Source organism: Elephas maximus, chromosome 9 (assembly GCF_024166365.1).
Source record: "Elephas maximus indicus isolate mEleMax1 chromosome 9, mEleMax1 primary haplotype, whole genome shotgun sequence".
Lineage (NCBI taxonomy): Eukaryota > Metazoa > Chordata > Mammalia > Proboscidea > Elephantidae > Elephas > Elephas maximus.
Genome location: NC_064827.1, coordinates 44,605,249 through 44,622,792, shown reverse-complemented (window position 1 = coordinate 44,622,792; position 17,544 = coordinate 44,605,249). Strand labels below are relative to the sequence as shown.

General features: G+C 48.6%; 3 protein-coding genes across 3 annotated transcripts; all 3 read left to right on the top strand.

Moving 5' to 3' along the window:
* The first annotated feature begins 452 nt into the window (after positions 1-452).
* On the top strand, positions 453-9,051 carry FAM221B (family with sequence similarity 221 member B). The gene is made up of 6 exons (XM_049896694.1): positions 453-1,086; positions 1,252-1,395; positions 7,668-7,778; positions 7,966-8,163; positions 8,350-8,469; positions 8,829-9,051. The coding sequence occupies exons 1-6, from the start codon at positions 453-455 to the stop codon at positions 8,864-8,866; spliced, it is 1,245 nt and encodes a 414-aa protein (XP_049752651.1). The 3' UTR covers positions 8,867-9,051.
* Positions 9,052-12,214: 3,163 nt separating this feature from the next.
* Positions 12,215-14,589, top strand: HINT2 (histidine triad nucleotide binding protein 2). The gene is made up of 5 exons (XM_049896701.1): positions 12,215-12,513; positions 13,741-13,881; positions 14,014-14,118; positions 14,221-14,293; positions 14,397-14,589. The coding sequence occupies exons 1-5, from the start codon at positions 12,433-12,435 to the stop codon at positions 14,486-14,488; spliced, it is 492 nt and encodes a 163-aa protein (XP_049752658.1). The 5' UTR covers positions 12,215-12,432; the 3' UTR covers positions 14,489-14,589.
* Positions 14,590-14,970: 381 nt separating this feature from the next.
* Positions 14,971-17,538, top strand: SPAG8 (sperm associated antigen 8). Its single transcript, XM_049896693.1, has 7 exons — positions 14,971-15,438; positions 15,541-16,321; positions 16,440-16,614; positions 16,826-16,871; positions 16,955-17,069; positions 17,192-17,254; positions 17,359-17,538. Exons 1-7 carry the CDS (start codon positions 15,401-15,403, stop codon positions 17,536-17,538), a joined length of 1,398 nt encoding a protein of 465 aa, XP_049752650.1. The 5' UTR covers positions 14,971-15,400.
* Positions 17,539-17,544: the final 6 nt, after the last annotated feature.

Genomic DNA, 17,544 nt, shown 5'->3' with positions numbered 1-17,544 from the left:
TGCGGGCAGGGCCGTGCATTATGCATCATGGCATCCTCCTGCATGCTCTGGAGCCAACACCCAAGTAACTCTTCCCCACTTTGACTTGGTAGTCCCGGTCCCTGGAGCTCCACAGCCTGACCTCCAAGCTCCTGAGATATGGACTGGCCAAGTTGCTATGTTCAGGCTCCCCCCTGGTCTCCTGCTACCATCTACTGATGGAATTCTGACTGCTTCAGCCTTTCCATCTTTAAGTTCCAGCTCTCTCACAAACCATAGCAGCATGCCACATGGACTCTAGCATACGGGTGACCCACCTGGCATCATACTCTGAGATCCAGAGCTTATCTTTCTTCCCTCTTGTCTCTCAGGTGCAAAGAGCACTTTATCCTAATTCCACAACCCATTGTGAACCCTGGACTCAGACTCTCCAACTTCAACATAATAAAGTCTGTACCCTATTCTACCACTAGATGGAGGCAGACAAGGTTACAGAAGAGCCTCATACCACCATGGATACAGAGGAACACCCCTCTTCAAAGAACCCCTCTACTGAGGACTCGCAGGAGCCCCCTATCTCTGAAGATCCTTTGGCGCCTTCCATCTCTGAGGCCCCTTTAGAACCCCGTATCTCCAAGTCCCCTTTGGTGCCACTCACTTCAAAGACCCCTTTAGGGACCCACACTTCTGAGACCCTTTCAGAGGCCCACGCCTCTGAAGCCTCTTTAGAACATTCCATCTCTGAGACCTCTCCAAAAACCCCCATTTATGAGGCCCCAGTGGAGTCTCATATCTCTAAAGGCCCAGAGAGACACCTTTCTTCTAATCCCTTATCAGAAGACCATGTCTCTGCATCTTCCTCTGAAGGTGATGCCCTGAGGGAAGACCTCTACTCTGAGTCCTCATTTAATGAGGTCCCAAGGGCAAGGAAGTCCACCCTGGAGGCTCCTGAACCTGAGATCCTTAAAAAGCACTCCCTTTCAGGCCATTCAGCCCAGGCTTACAAGGACACATCTGCAGGGCAGAAGGAAGAAGCAGAAGAGGACAAGGAAAGGGTGGTTGCCAATGACAACACCGCTCACACACCCCAGCCTGGACACCAGCCGGGCAAGAAGAGGAAGAAAGCAGCTAGCCGTAATTGCTCCTGCCCTTTCCCCTGTTATCATTGCCCTTCTCATGCCCTAGAAGAAGGGTTATTCTTTTACAAAGCCCCTTCCCTTAGTTTTAGGGCCTCCACATTTCCCCCTGATTATTCAGTCCCTCCCTCCCCAGGTTACACTGTCCGCCCAGTAGTGCCCGCTAAGCAGGCAGAGCTGGTGGAAGTGCCTAAGGCGAAGCACAGAGAACAGTTTGGTGCTCAGGTGAATCATCTTTTCCAATGGGAGAAGCATGCAGCCCTGAGCGCCATCCAGACAGGTAAGTCCAGGCAGCGTTGCAGAGGCCTGTGACAGACCTATGGCCATCCTCCGCCTCCAATCCAACAGAATCTTGGAACCTACCCATTTAATGGATAGCTGTCCCTTGTAGAAACAGTAATTCCACATACTCAGAATGGCAGGGTGGATGCGGACAAAAAGTAGGGATATTGGGATATTAATATAAAGCCCAGGTAGAGGAAGATGTTTAACCCAAAGTTGTTAAAAACAGAAAGGTCACAAGCCAGCTCCAGCTCTAGGACCCTGATAGCCTGCACAAAGAAGACTCTAAGGCAGAGTTTGGCCCAGGACCCTGGACAGTCCCAGGAGACTTGTTGCTATGACATGGCAAAAGACCTTGGCCCCCTTGGTGGAACTCCATTAAAAGTTTTTCATTCATGCCTGGATACGCAAAAGCTTTAGGTTTCCTCACCAGAAAGAAGAGCCATGTCTTCTAGCCTTGCTGATTCCTGCTTCAGTGCAGGACCAGTACTCTTGACAGTTCTGTTCATGACATGCTGTACATATGTATGCCTCTGTGGGGTCGCTATGAGTCGGAATCGACTCGACGGCAGTGGGTAATATGTAAAAAGGTAGAAACCCTGGTGGTGTAGCAATTAAGAGCTATGGCTGCTAATCAAAAGGTCGGCCGTTCAAATCCACCAGATGCTCCCTGGAAACCCTATGAGGCAATTCTACTCTGTCCTATAGGGTCACTATGAGTCATAATCGACTCTACAGCAACAGGTTTGTTTGTTTTTGGCTTTATGTAAAAGGCGTACAGATGAACTGTGTAAACACTTGCCATCCTGTCTGTGACCATGTGTACCTGTGATACCAAACTTCCTATCTGTAGAGATTACCTTCAAGAAAAGGACCACCCCAACCTGCTATGAGGACACTGGGGTTTCTAAACTGAATTCAATAGATGTCACTACATTTATGTTGGTCTTTCGTACTTCCCTTCCCCTGTGTTGAGAAAAGAGCTAAACTTGATGAGCCTAAGACACAAAAACTAGTTAATTATATCTTTATCGCTCCTCTATGTAAGTTACTTTCCCCATTCCCATACAGAGACCCTCACTCCTCTATTCCTGGCCAAGAAAATAATGGTGGTCACAATCATCTTTCATTCTCAATTCAGGCATTGAGATGGCTTTGTTTGCTTATTTTAGCATCTTTTGTCACTCTTATTCTTCTTGCAAATGCAGAGTTTGCTCAGTTCTCTCACTGTCAGAACCTATCTACTCCTCACTCTTGAAGAACACTGCATTCCTTATTCTTCTCAACAAATTTCTTGTTTGCTTGTTTAAACAGGCAGTTTTATACAGAAACTCAAGTGTTGTTCAATCCTGAACAAAGATATGTGGGGTGATATGTGAATCTTGAGTCCCTGGAGAGTAGGAACTCCATAATAGTATATGTTTTGTGTAGAGAAATATCAAGTGTAACATAAGCTCCAGGAATTGACAGAATACCAACAGAGATGTTTCAACAAACAGATACTGCACTGGAAGTGCTCACTCATCTATGTCAAGAAATCTGGAGGACAGCTACCTGGCCAACCGATTGGAAGAGATCCATATTTGTGCCCATTCCAAAGAAAGATCATCCAACAGAATGCAAAAAATTATTGAACAACATTATTAATATCACACACAAGTAAAATTTTGCTGGAGATTATTCAAAAGCAGTTGTAGCAGTACATTGACAGAGAACGGCCAGAAATTCAAGCTAGATTCAGAAGAGGATGTGGAATGAGGGATATCATTGCTGATGTCAGATAGCTCTCGGCTGAATGCAGAGAATATCAGAAAGATGTTTACCTGTGTTTTATTGACTATACAAAGGCATTCGACCGTGTGGATCATAACAAATTATGAATAACATTGCAAAGAATGGGAATTCCACAGGGCTTAATTGTGCTCATGAGGAACCTGTACATGGACAAAGAGGCAGTTATTCAAACAGAACAAGGGGATACTGTGTGGTTTAAAGTAAGGAAAGGTGTGCATCAGGGTTGTATTCTTTCACCATACTTACTCATTCTGTATGCTGAGCAAATAATTGAGAAGCCAGACTATATGAAGAAGAAGGGGGCATCAGGATTGGAGGAAGACTCATTAACAACCTGCGTTATGCAGATGATACAACCTTGCTTGCTGAAAGTGAAGAGGACTTGAAGCTCTTACTTATGAAGATCAAAGACCACAGCCTTCAGTATGGATTATACCTCAATATAACGAAAACAAAAATCCTCATAACTGGACCAGTAAGCAACATCATGATAAATGGAGAAAAGATTGAAGTTGTCAAGGATTTCATTTTACTTGGAAACACAATCAACACCCATGGAGGCAGCAGTCAAGAAATCAAATGATGCATTGCATTAAGCAAATCTGCTGCAAAAGATTTCTTTGAAGTGTTGAAAAGTAAAAACGTCACTTTAAGGACTAAGGTGTGCCTGACCCAAGCAATGGTGTTTTCAGTCACTTCATACGCTTGCGAAAGCTGGACAATGAATAAGGAGGACCGAAGAAGAATTGATGCTTTGAATTGTGGTGTCAGTGAAGAATATCGAATATACCATGGACTGCCAGAAGAATGAACAAATCTGTCCTGGAAGAAGTATAACCAGAATGCTCCTTAGAAGCAAGGATGGCGAGACTTCATCTCACATATTTGGACATGTTATCAGGAGGGACCAGTCCCTGGAGAAGGACATCATGCTTGGTAGAGAGTCCATGGAAAAGAGGAAGACCCTCAACAAGATGGATTGATACAGGGGCCGCAACAATGGGCTCAAGTTAACAATTGTGAGGATGGTGCAGGACCAGGCAGTGTTTCATTCTGTTGTACATAGGGTCACTATGATTTGGAACCAACTTGACAGCACCTAACAAAAACAACAACAAACATAAGTTTTCTTTAAATTCATTCATGAAACATTTATTGAGCACCAACTATGTGCCAGGCATTGAGCTGGCTGTGGAAGCAGCAGGGGAAGGGTTGAAAAAACAAAAATCCCTCAAATAATTTACATTGTAATGAGAGTAATAATAAGTAAAAGGAACAACTACAATTTATTCTAATAATTACTATGATAGAGGTCAGCCAGAGTGCTGCTGCACAAGCAAAGAAAAGTGGCGCCCTATCTTGGTGGTTTCAGGAATAAGCCTTGGAAGAGGTGACTTCCAGCTGAAACCTGTAAGACAAGTAGCAAAGAGGTGGTTAGGTGAAGAGTGGGTAAGGTGAGAGATGACAGGACAAGACACCAGTAGGAAACTGTAGGCAATACAGTATGCCTTGTGCATAGGGTGTTGTGTGGGGGGGCAGGGAGCAGGAAGGGACAGCTCAGCTCTGAAAACTCAGAACTGTGCAGACATTTCTGTGCCAAGCTACAGAGTTGGGATTATATCCTGGGGGTAACTGGGAGTCACTAAAAGATTTTAAATAGGACAATAACATGAACACATTTGTGCTTCTGAAAAATCACTCTGGCAGTAGGGTAGACTGGAGAAAGATAAGACCAGAGACAGGAAGACTATTGTGAGACACTGGTTATGATCCAAAAACTCTGGTGGCATAGCGGTTAAGTGCTACAGCTGCTAACCAAAGGTCGGCAGTTCAAGTCCGCCAGGTACTCCTTGGAAACTCTATGTGGCAGTTCTACTCTGTCCTATAGAGTCGCAATGAGTTGGAGTTGACTCTATGGCAGTGTGTTTGGTTTGGGTTTGGTCATGATCCCAGTAAGAAGTGAATGGGTGGAAGTGGAGAGAAGTGGACAGATTCAAGAAATGCTGTGAAGGTAATGTGTAGGATGAGAGGGAGGGAAATGCCTAGAATGATACCTAGGTTTTTGGCTTCAATAACTGATTAGATGATGGTGCCATTAATTAATTGAATGCCTAAAACAGCGTAGATGCTTGATAAGTACTTGTTGAATGAATGAAGGACAAAGGACAGGGCCAGGTTTGAAGGGATAACATATTTGAAGTGCCTGTGGAACATGCTGGGGAAGAGTCTAGTAGACAGTTGGCTACGTGGGTCTGAAGCTCAGAAAGAGGTCTGGGCTGGACACATCATGTAATACTGTATGGAGACATTCTAAGAGCAAAGAGATGTTATTGTGCAAATGTAATCATGCGATCATCATATGGACTGTGTTTTACAGTCAAAATGTTATCCCAGATACTCTCTCCCTCCCTTGCCAGTCCTTGTCTACTCATAACAGGAAGGGGATTTGAAATCAAAGCAGAGAGCTACCAGCACCACTCTGGAATCTACTGGCAGATGCCAATTGTTTCATTTTGAGGGCACTGCCACCGTTAATAATCTGAAAAAAAAAAATTTTTTTTTTTTTTAGCCACCTTTAATAATCTGAGGAGTAGTTTCCACTCTCCCTATTCAAACTCCAGTCTTTATCTGAACGTTGTTCCACTCCAGTGCTTGGCCTTGACCCCCTAGGCCTTCAGGCCAGGCCTTGATCTACAAGCACTGACTCTCGTTCATCTCTGTACTTCACCTGTCCTGCTACTCTAGACAGAGTTGAAAATTCCTCTAGTGGAATCCTGGCCCCCGCCCACATCCATTGTGACTCTGCTATACCCTGCCCTCTTATTCAAGTCTCCCTGGTGTAATGGGGCACTGGTACTACGGACTTTCAGCAGTATCAAGACAAACAGCAAAGTCAAAAGCCACGTCTGCACAGGCTTTAGATCCTGAGAGACCATGGGTAAGACAAGAAAGCCTAGTCTGCCGGTTAGGCACAGAACTGTGGACTGTGGCCCTGGCCAGAGTCAAAGACCAGAAGACATTAACTCTCTCATCCTCCTTACGAAACCTCAGGATTATGCCTCCAAAGGTTCCTAAAGTACTGCGTCTCTCTTCCCTCCTGAAGGAATTGCTTCTGCCCCTTCACTGCTTCAGTTGGGCAGTCTTCATTCTCTGAGCAGCTATTTTGTGCCAGGCCGTGTGCTAGGTAGGATAGAGTTCCTTTGAGAAACTCACAGACTAATGGGAATACAAGTGAACAGATCATTATACTGCATCCTACTGTGATAAGAATAGCACAAGCAGCTATGGAAGGCAAAAGGAAGGGCCCTAGACAGAGGAAGTCAGGGACAGCTTTCTGGTAGAGGTGGCATATTTCAGTTAAGACTTTAAGTGGGAATAAGAGTCCTAAAGCTGGATGTATCACTCCATGGGAACTCATACAGGATTCCTGGCTAGGAGTACTCTCAGCTCTCATGGAGGATGAGAAAATCTTCCTCCCACATTTATGCAGCACCACCCTTGCTTGTGATATGATTGGCCATGAAACCAGGCAGTTCAGATCCCACTGCTCAATAGCTCTCAGGGGTTTTGGCCTTTTGCTGGTGCCTGCTCTTAGGGATATTTTTTGGCCTTGCTGTCCTTTCCAGGCCTCCTTTCTCAGCCTCGTGAACTTATATTTTTGGTTTTCACTACCCATGACTTCTGGCCTACCTGTCTCCTGGCCCTTGGAGAACCATAGGCAGCCCCTCTTAAGTTCGTTAAAAAAAAAAAACCTTTTGTCAAGTTGATTCCGACTCATAGTGACCCTATAAGACAGAGTAGAACTGCCCCATAGGATTTCCAAGGAGCGGCTGGTGGATTCAAGCTGCTGACCTTTTGGTTAGCATCTGAGAGGGTACTATTTCAGTACCACCAGCAACAGGAAAGGGAAGTAAGAAGGGACCAACCTGCAGAAGTGAAGGGAAGCCCTCCTCCTACTTCCTGCCACCAAAGCTGCCCAATCTTCTCCTCCTTTTCAAGTCTATTACATAACCATACTTCTTAGGAGCCAATCCCTATCACCTACTCTACACATGGCCTTCCCTTAGACACCCCAAGGAAACAAATCAAAGTTGGGCTCTGATGTGGGGAGGGGAGGAGATGGGACCCACACACAGTCACAGAGAACTCAAGTGAGATTCATATTGATCTTCAAACAAAATTTCATTTATAATCTTCCAGCACTGAAATTGAAGACTTGCTTCAGCCTCTGACAGGCTGGCAGAGATGGAGCAGATCCTGGGGTGGGAAGGGAACTGAAGACACTTGTGGGGCGATGAGAAAACCTTGAGGAAAAACTCTAAAGGGGTAGAGGTGAGGACTCCTGGGTGGAGATGAATACACCTGGGGGGAGAGGTGAACCCCCCGCCACAAGGGGATAGGTGAGAACACATTGTGGGGAGGTTAGTATATTTTTCCTTCTCATATTTCCTTATCACTTAATTCCTCCACACTTAGGTCTCTACATTGGCTGGCGCTGCCCCCATTACCTCTGGGACTGTTTCCGGATTGGGGATGAGTCCAAGTGCTTTTGTGGACACCTGTTGAAGGAGCACCAGATCATCTCAGGTAGAGCGGAACTGACCAGCCCCTGTCGGGTATGGAGGGATAACTGTACTCTGTCATATCTTGGGATATATGTGAAAGTGTGTGTGTGTATGTGTTGGTGTGGGGGAAGGAGTTGGCCAAGAAAGGCAGTATGGCCAGGCCCCATCAGGTGCTGGCCCAACCCTACCACCCATCTTCATTCTCATAGATATATCCGTGCCCTGTGGTGTGGGTCAGTGCCGCTGCCTCATGTTCTGCTTTATCCCATCACGTCCAGAGGAGGTGGGTGAGTTCTGGCTCACTAGACGGGCCACCTTCGACCCCAAGGCCTGGAGGGCCCAATGTCGCTGCAAACACAGCCATGAAGATCACACAGCCACTGGGTCCCATCCCTGCAGGCACTATGGTACCTTTTAGGGCAAAGGGAGTGTAAGGGGAAGGCATGGGTGGGGATAGAAATGCAGATGGTTTGAGTATAGAGAGCTGCTAGGAGAGATTTGGGCTTGTGGTTGGTGGGAAGGGATGAGAATGTAGTCAGCCCACAGGGAAGCACCTATTCCCTGTATTCTTCTTGGGTGTCCTCTTGTCCCAGGCTGTTGCTGCAGCTGCTTTGAGTCTAATTTCCTGTGTGCGGCCTGTGACCGGCGCTGGGAAGAACATGAGACTTTCTTTGAGACTAAGGAGACACGGAGACGAGGAGGGCGGCCTCACGGTGAGGGGCAACCTGGGACAGGGGACCATTCCAAGGCCTGTAGTCAGGCAGACAAAAAGCATTCTCACCCTCAACCATCCCCTCCAGAATTACCTCACACACACCTGTTTCCCCATACCCCATTTCTGCACTGGTTTCCACCCCCAGGAGCAGACTATGTGCCATTTGCAGAGATGCCCGCCCTTCGAGAAGTCATCTTCCACAACTCTGACTTCAAGGCCCTAGAGACACAGGGGCCTTCTGGCCATTCCAGCTCCCACCCCGGGTCCCCTGGGCTCCCTGGCCCACATAGCCCCCAGCCTGACCCCACATCTGACCCCCCTACCTGACCCTTTCACCTCTGCTCTTCCCTCCTCCAGGGACAGATACTGTCAACACCTGGAGCAGGCCTTTGTGAGCCTGGTTCAGGTCAGCAATAAAGGGGAAGCCACTGGAATCTGACCTGGCTTTGTATGGGGCAGGTAGAGTCCAGCCCAGGGACAGACACCCTGGAACCTTAGGGCTGGCACCTACTGGGGCAGGAGAGAGCACCAAGCAGCAGAGAGGCTGGATCCAGCCATCTTCCTCCATCAAAACCACATTTAAGCTGCTGGCTCTGACATCAGGAGAGAGTGGTTTCAGGGAAGCCAAGGGAGGAGAGAGTTTCAAGGATAGAATCGTCAGTGATGTCAGATGCAGCTGAGGGATCCAGTAAGATAAAGACTGAAAAGTACCCACTGGATTTTGCAATTAGAACGTCTTTGAGGACTTCAGAGGCCATGGTTTCAGTGGCGCGGTGGAGGCAGAAACTAAACAGCAATGAGTCTGGAAGCATCTCTTTAAGAAGCCTGGACAAGAAGAGCAGAAGAGAAGTCAGACAATATCTGGAAGAAGACATGGGGTCAAGGAAACATTTTTTCTAGGAAGGAAAAGACTTTATAGACTCAGGGAAAGGGGCCAGTAGAGAAAAAAGACCTTGAAGGATGCAGAAGAGAGAGATGCCTGATGAAATGAGATCCCAGAGATGGAGTGAGGGGAGGAGGTCAAGGCATGGGTGAAGAGATTCACTCTGGACAGGAAAAACACTACTTCCTAAGACCAAGAGAAAGAAAGAAAGGATAGGGGCTTCAATGAGCTTCAGGGAGCAGGATGTTGTGGAAGTTCCTTGTGATGGCTTCTATATCCCGTGAAAATAGGAGACGAGGTCAATTGCTGGTAGGGGAGGAGAGGGACAAGACTGGGGAATAGGAGGTAAGAAGGGAGAGGTGAAGACTTGGAAAGGCTAATGTGACGGATGGGAGAAAAACCTTATCGGTGGGTGGTTGAGGGTTAAGGTATGGTTGGAAGCAGGAACCTAGTTAGAAGAGCAGAGAAGCAAAATGTTTAGATTAATGAGTGGTGGTGGGTGTCAGGGATGATCAGGATAATAAGGCAGTAAAAGGCAGCATGAGATGATGAGGGAGCTGACCATGCAGACAGGGAAAAAAAGGAGGCCAGGAAATAATTGACAGATTGAAAAAAGGAATAGTCAAGGAAATGAAGTCCAGTTGGTAATGGGAGAGATATAAGCTCAGGAGACAGTGGTCACTCTGCAGAGCACTGAAGCTTTCAGATGAGAGCAGCTACAGGTGATGAGAAGCGCTTCACATAGAGAAGACTATGACTCAGGGGCCAAGATCAGTGAATGTAGGAGAGTGACTAGGAAGTCCATAGATAACTTTTACGAGGAGTATGAGATTCTGACACAAAATCAGAATCAGACTGGTATAAAGTCCAATGGGCTTTGTGACCCTAGGCAAGTCACTTTCCCTCTCTGATCCTCAGTTTTCAGATCTGTAAATCAGGAATAATCTGTTTGCTACCTGCTCTCTATGAGAACCCAAAGAAATAACCAATTACCTTAATCTTAATTTCAAGTGCTTTGTACTCATCTACCCCTCTTGGCTGGTTTCCTACCTCGTCCTACATCTCAGCTACCTTTCTCCACGCGAGCTCCAGGGGGTCCTGCTATCCCAGAGACACCACAAAAAGTTTTGGTCTCTGAAACACAGAGAAAAGGCCAGTCTACATTTACTTATATTTAGGGAGGCCCTCTATCCTTCCGAAGGAATGACTACAGCCTGACTTCTAGGATCCCTGGGGGAAGTCACAGGGTCAAATGTCTGCCCTTCAGGGAGAAAGGACTTTCTAACAATAATACAGCTATACGAAAAGAGATTGTACTATCTCCAGAAGCAAAGAGCTAATCACTGGTTATATGCAGTTAACAACAACAAAAAAAAGCCCATTGTCATCGAGTCGATTCTGACTCATAGTGACCCTGTAGGACAGAGTAGACCTGCCCCATTGGGCTTCCAAGGAGCAGCTGGTGGATTCAAACTGCCAGCCTTTTGGTTAGCAGCCAAGCTCTCAACCACTATACCACCAGGGCTCCTATATGCAGTTAAAAAAAAAAGGGGGGGGCTCCTATATGCAGTTAGCACTATGATAATTCACCTAAACATAACCCAACTAATAATCAACAGTAATGGTTACTGTGATAAACTCACTCAAGGAAATATTATGTAGCCATTATAAAGTATATTTACATAGACTAATCAATAATAGGAAATTTTGGTGGCGTAGTGGTTGAGTGGCTGCTAACCAAAAAGGTCGGCAGTTCGAATCCACCAGGCGCTCCTTGGAAAGTCTGTGGGGCATAGAGAATAAACATAATATGTAATACATATGCATTGTATATTATGAAAGGAAAAACATCAAATGTTAATTATTCAACAAATAATGATTGTGCACCTACATGGGTCAGGCCACTAAAGATACAGTGGTATCCTGTCCTATGTGCTTAAGCTCAGAGTTCAACTTCTGTGGTGTCTGAGTATATTAGCATTTTGTGACCCCATGTTTGTTATGTCAAAAATATATATTCCACCACAGGGAAATATGCTTCTGACCTATGTCCATGATGTATTTCACTGAAAATACCAGGCACTGAGCTAACTTCTGATTAGGAAAGAACATTAGATACATTCTTTTGCTTATTTAGTAGTGAGGCAAAAATAGAACACCCCCCTCCCAATTAAAAAAAAAAAAAAAACAGCCCTACAACTGCAGAATCCTTAATCTTTGGAGTGAATGCGTTAACGAGAACATGAAATTAAGGCAGAATTGCCCTCAGATCAACCGGTAAGTTAAAATCGTAGAAAGCTCATGAGGCTGAAACTGCCCTTGTGTGCAAATGGTGGCTATCTGACAAGTACAACTTTTAGACGTCGACCCCACCCGTAGGATGGAAAAAAAAGAACTCTGACTCAGTTCACCTTCAGCCCAGCCAGTCCCCTGTCCTCCACTCGCTCTCCTCCTTCCGGGACTCCTAGGGCCTTGGCTCCAGGGGTTAGCGGGAATTCCCTGGAGCCAATAAACGCTAAGTTACCTCCGAACCCCTCCCTCCTCTTGACCAATGCGGTGGAAGAATCTAAAATATTTTAGCGCTTTGTGCGGCAGATGACCGAACCCGCCCCCGTCCCCAGAGTCCACCAGTAGGGGCTAGACCTGGGGAGCCTCAATCTAAGCAGAACCCGTGTTCTGTATCAGATCCAATTGGGAGGAAACCCCACCTCTGGGTCTCTTAATCATTCCAATGGCGTGAAACTATTTAGGGGATCCAATGGAAAAAGAACTTTCACCCTGACTAGTGGAAAAATCACTCTCGGCTTGGCAAAAGCCGCCAATGGGATGAAAAGCTCCCGCCTCTGACGTAGCTGAGGAGTCAATGGAGTTAATAGTGCCACCCTCTCGGCGGCACTTAGCGCCTAGGAGCACAACCCAATGGGATGGCAGGGCTGTTCCTGGGCGCTGGCGGAGCCAATGGCCGCTCCTCACCCGCTCCCCCGGTAGCCCCGACGCAGCCTGTGGCGTCCAGCCCCACCTCGAACCGGCCTAGAGTACTGGCCTAGGCGAAAACTTCCCGCGGTAGCTGAGGGGAAGATGGCGGCGGCCTTTGTGCTGGCCGCCGGGCTGCGCGTAGCGCGCAGGGCGGTGGCGGCCGCGGGGTCGCAGGGGGCGCAGGTGAGAAGTGGCCGCAGGAGCGGGGAGGGTGTCCCGTGGGCTCTGGCGCCCTCCAGGGTCGTGATCCCAAAGGCATGCACAGCTCTGCGGCCTCGCGGGGCCGGAGCCCGAGCGCACGGCTGTGGCGTCTGCCTCTACCGAGGCGCAGGCTCTGCGGTTGTGCGATAAGGTCGGACTGAAGGTCGCGGCACCCTCTCCGCGAGAGACGCGAACTGGAGGTGACCGATGCCCTGCACAGACCCGAGATCAGGACAGGGTCACTGCAGCGGCTGGTATCACCTCCGGCTTGGAGCCCAGCTGACCCGATGCCTGCTCTGGGCAGCCTACTTGATGCCCCCTGCAGGAAATGAGCTTCCCCTTTTCGGAGCCAGCCTTCTGTCTTCAGGACCCGGGCCTTCTAATGAGCACTAGTGTTAACCCTTCATCTTCCCCAGCGACTTGCCAGAGCGACTCGAGGGTCAGAGAAGTCTAATTCATCCTGTACCCTGCCCCCTTCCCCAAAGTGACTCATGAATTCAGTCTCTTCTGAGCGATGGACACCTGGGACTTCCTTCCCCCGATTCCCTGGGGCTGAGGGAGCTGAGTTCACTTAGGTGACATTTTCCCTCCACTGACTCCAGGGGCTGACAGGAGTTGCAATCCACAGTAAGAGGTCAGACATAACACCCAGATGACGGATCAACTCGTGACAAACAGGGCAGTTGCATTAAAATCTGAATAAAATAGGTGACAAGGCTTAAAGATCAGAAAGCAAATAATGGAAATAAGTGAAAACTTATTAACAAGGTAAGAGTAAATGGAAAGAGCTCTGAGTGGATTTAAGAGATGATGCAAACCATTCTTTTGTTGTTTGTTTGAAGAGAAGGTATTTATCTGAGGTAATTCAGTGGTAAAATAGGAACTGGGACCTGAGCCTCTGGATTTCTCATTATGGATCCTTTTCCCCTGACAGTGCTAGGTCCCCTAGACAGGTTAGGAGCAGGAATCAGTTGCACTGCTGAATCCTTCACTGAAATATTTCCTGTTACGTAGCTAGGCCCAGCACCATCTGGCCCCACCTCTGTTGCTGATACTCTGAAATTCAGCACCTTTTCCCTTGGGTGGGAGTCACTAATAGGTTCTTAGAAGGGTGAAGTTAATGACTATCAGAGCTCAGCTTCTGTGGCCCTTAGTACATGGGAGAGGTATTGCCAAATCCTTCTCTGAGTATGTCTCACCAACCTTCAGGTCCGAGGATGCGCAGGTGTGACTGATGGAAACGAAGTGGCCAAGGCTCAGCGGGCAGCTCCTGGGGGAGCAGCCCCAACCATCTTCTCCCGGATCCTGGACCGAAGCCTCCCAGCTGACATTCTATATGAAGACCATCAGGTGGGATGCCCTTAGGACACATCCCCCCAGGAATTTCATAGGTAACCCCTCAAAGATACAGTCCTGCCTAATGAAGTAACATGGTGGCGTCTGGCCTGTCACTGCCTGATAAGTCCTTCCTCCAACCTCCAGTGCCTTGTGTTCCGTGATGTGGCCCCTCAGGCTCCTGTGCACTTCCTGGTCATTCCTAAGAAGCCCATTCCTCGGATCAGCCAGGCTGAAGAGGAGGATCAGCAGGTGGGAAGAACGGGGCCACGGTTTGGCTGGGGAGGCCCTGGACCAGCTGGAGATTTTGTTCCTTGTGAATGAAGCCACCTGGCTCCCTCCCTCTCCCTGTAGCTTCTAGGACACCTCCTCCTTGTGGCCAAGAAGATAGCAAAGGCTGAGGGCCTGGCAGATGGATACCGGCTTGGTGCGTAACTTTTGGCCCTTGAGCCCCTAACCTATGAATTCTCATACCTACCCTTTAATATGATCTTCAGTTTTTGACATCCTAACCCCAAGCTCCCTTTCAGTGATCAACGATGGGAAGCTGGGCGCACAATCTGTTTATCACCTGCACATTCATGTACTTGGGGGCCGACAGCTCCTGTGGCCTCCAGGATGAACCAACCAATCAACTGACCAAGGACCCCGGGCCTGGATGCTTGGATGGGGAAGGGGAAAAAGGACCCTGTGATGCCAATAAACCTCTCCTACAACTTTGGATCCGTGTCTTAAATATATAAAGATTTATACCATAAAGGGGGGGGTAACATCCACAGGTATGATCCCTCTTAACTATAGTCTGAGTGAGTGAGAAACACTGAGGAGCCCCACCTTGTGATTAAAGGAGTGGTTGCCTGTAGATTTGAGTCTTCATGACTAGTGAAGCACTCCGGGTCAGACTTACAGAAAAGTAGCAGGAATGAGGCTTGCTCAAATCCCGGCCCTTATTCAGAGGCCAAGCCAGATTCTAAGGTAGGGGGGCAGGGGTGGGGGGGAGAGAAGATGGTCAGTGTGAAAGGCCTGTACCTTTTATTGGAGGAGAAGCAGCCACAAAAAAAAAAACCTGCTACTCTTTGACTCTTCCTACGTCTCGCTGTTTTACTTTCAAATTGTCATCTCGTGTATTTTCATCCATAATTTTTTTTTTTAAAGACTCCCTCAACTTTTGAGAATGAACTAAGGGAAAGCTATTGTTGCCTCTCCACAAACACACCAGGTAGGCTTTTGCCTTTGAGCCACAGCTCTCTGCTTGTCTCCAGCATCTTCCCATAAAGACCCAGCCTTAGCTGCCAAGGCTCATGCTTGGGCATGGAGAACAAGGCCTTGGGTCAGCGGAACCTTAAAATGGGCCTGAGGCGGAATGGAGTCGGAAGGAGAAAGCAGCCGTCCCAAACCACGTCAGGTTTAAGACTTCCGCCCCGCAGAGGACTTGTCTCCGCCCCCACCATCCACATCCGCCCCGCTCCGGTTCTGCGCAGTCTCTAGGATTTATTTGCCATCTCCATGGCAACGCGATAGCTGGTGCCTGAAGATGGAGAGAAACGAGTGTACAGAGGGATCGGAGTCGCGGTGAGAATTGCAGCTGTGGCTGCAGGCATAAGCGGCCAAGGAAGGTCTGCTGACTTCCTCAGCTGTGCTTTTGACAACTTTGACGGCTTTGCTCTCTTTCAGGTCTTTAGACGTACAGCCCAGCTCCGAAGGACTAGGGTCCACTTCAGAACCGCTTCCTTCTTCAGATGGCGTTACTAGGTCTGCCCTGGCAGCCGCAACCGCAGCAGCTGCTTCGGCTGCCTCAGCTGCTGCAGCCACTGCAGCCGCCTCTATTGCCAAAGCAGCTGCATTATCTACAAAGATCCCAGGGCCCTACTCTGAGGCTTTTCTCACCGATCCCTCCTCTGACCTCAGTTTTCTTGGGGATTCCTATGCTGGATCCAGTTTTACTCACAAAATAGGCCATGGAAGTCTTGGCTTTGAGCCCACCTATGTTTCCCGTGTTGCTCAGGACCGCTGTACTACAACTGATAGCTCTCCCTCTTGCCATCCTCGTGGCTCTAGCTCTGGTCCTGTTCCTGACACTAGCTCCAGTCCTGGCTGGGACTCTGGCCCTGACCGTGGCTCTGGTCAAGGCTCTGGCCCTGGCCATGGCTCTGGTCAAGGCTCTGGTCCTGGTCCTGCCTCTGACACTGGGCCTGGTCCAGGCTCTGGCCTTGGTCCAAGCACTGGCCCTAGCCCTGAGCTCAGAAACCTTAGAGCAGATCCAGACCCTACTTACACCTCCTGGAGGCAGCAGTGCTACCTGGAGCCTCAGAAACAGCCATCCTGGGGATTTTTGCAAGTCCCAGAACCTGGTGCCCGAGGGCTATGGAAGCCCTCAAAGGTCCAAGGGAAATCTAAGGGGCTTTCTGAAACATTGCCACGGGGCCAGTGTCTCCTCTACAACTGGGAGGAGGAGGTATTAAGGTTTTGGCCTGCCCCCTTTTCTTAAGGGCTGCCCTGTTTCCTGGGGGAGAAAGTAGATCTTGAGGGTGTACCAGAAGGGACATCATGGTCATTCAACTCGGGGTCCACAGAGGGCTACCAACCACCTGGATCAAGTCCCAAGCATGCAGGATGGTTATGAGAGTTTCTTCTTCCGACACGGACACCGAGGACTGCTGACCCTGCAGCTGCAGTCACCCATGCCCTCCAGCACCACCCAGAAAGACTCGTACCAACCCCCAGCAAACGTCTGTCAGTCACTTCGAGGTGTGAAGCATGAGAGACAGGCCAAAATTAGTCCATTAATCAGAAAAACAGGAGAGGAAGGAATTTTCAGTGGGACTGTGGATGGTCCAATGAGTATAGGAAAAAAAAAAAAAAACCATAAGATTTTCATTCCTTTATCATAAATGTGTTTTTTCTGGGCCTGTTTCTTAACCATATTTCCGCATTCTGTCCACCCCCTGCCCTCCCACAGGGAAGCGGGAAGCCATGGTGGAGATGCTCCTGCATCACCAGATCTGGTAGGAGTCTGGGGGAAGATGGAAGGGAAGGGGAGGACAAAAACTGGGAGAAAGTGGCCTTGACTTCCCTCAGGGCTGTATAGTAAAGAGGTACAGGCAGAGCAGGAACCCACAAGGAAGCTGTTTGAAGCTGAGTCTGTGACACACCATGACTACCAAATGGAGCTGGTGCAAGCAGGGCCTCCCGCCCCCACCAAGGTGAGAACTCATCCCATCCCACATGCACAGCTGGACTCTGACAGGCTATGGGAACGCAGCAGGCCCAGAGGCTGAGAGAAGGGACTGTAGGCTAAGAGTTATTCAGTGTCTCTCCCTCACAGCCCCACGACTACCGTAAGGAGCAGCCTGAAACGTTCTGGCTACAGAGGGCACCACAGCTACTGGTGAGTGACAGTGACTAGGTGTTGGGGAAGGGAGAGTAAAAGGAGGGGCTGTTCTATTCTGACTTGGGGGCAGGGGATCTTTTCTCATTCTGGCATTCCTCCAGGGTGTCAGTAATATCAAGACATTGGACACACCATTCCGGAGAAACTGCAGCTTCACAACACCAGTGCCGTTGTCCCTGGGGCAGCCTTTGCCCTATGAACCTGAGAATTACCCCCACCAGTTGGGAGAAATGTCTTCCCTTGCCTGCCAGGGGGGAGGGCAGTGTGGTAGAGAAGGGTGAACTACT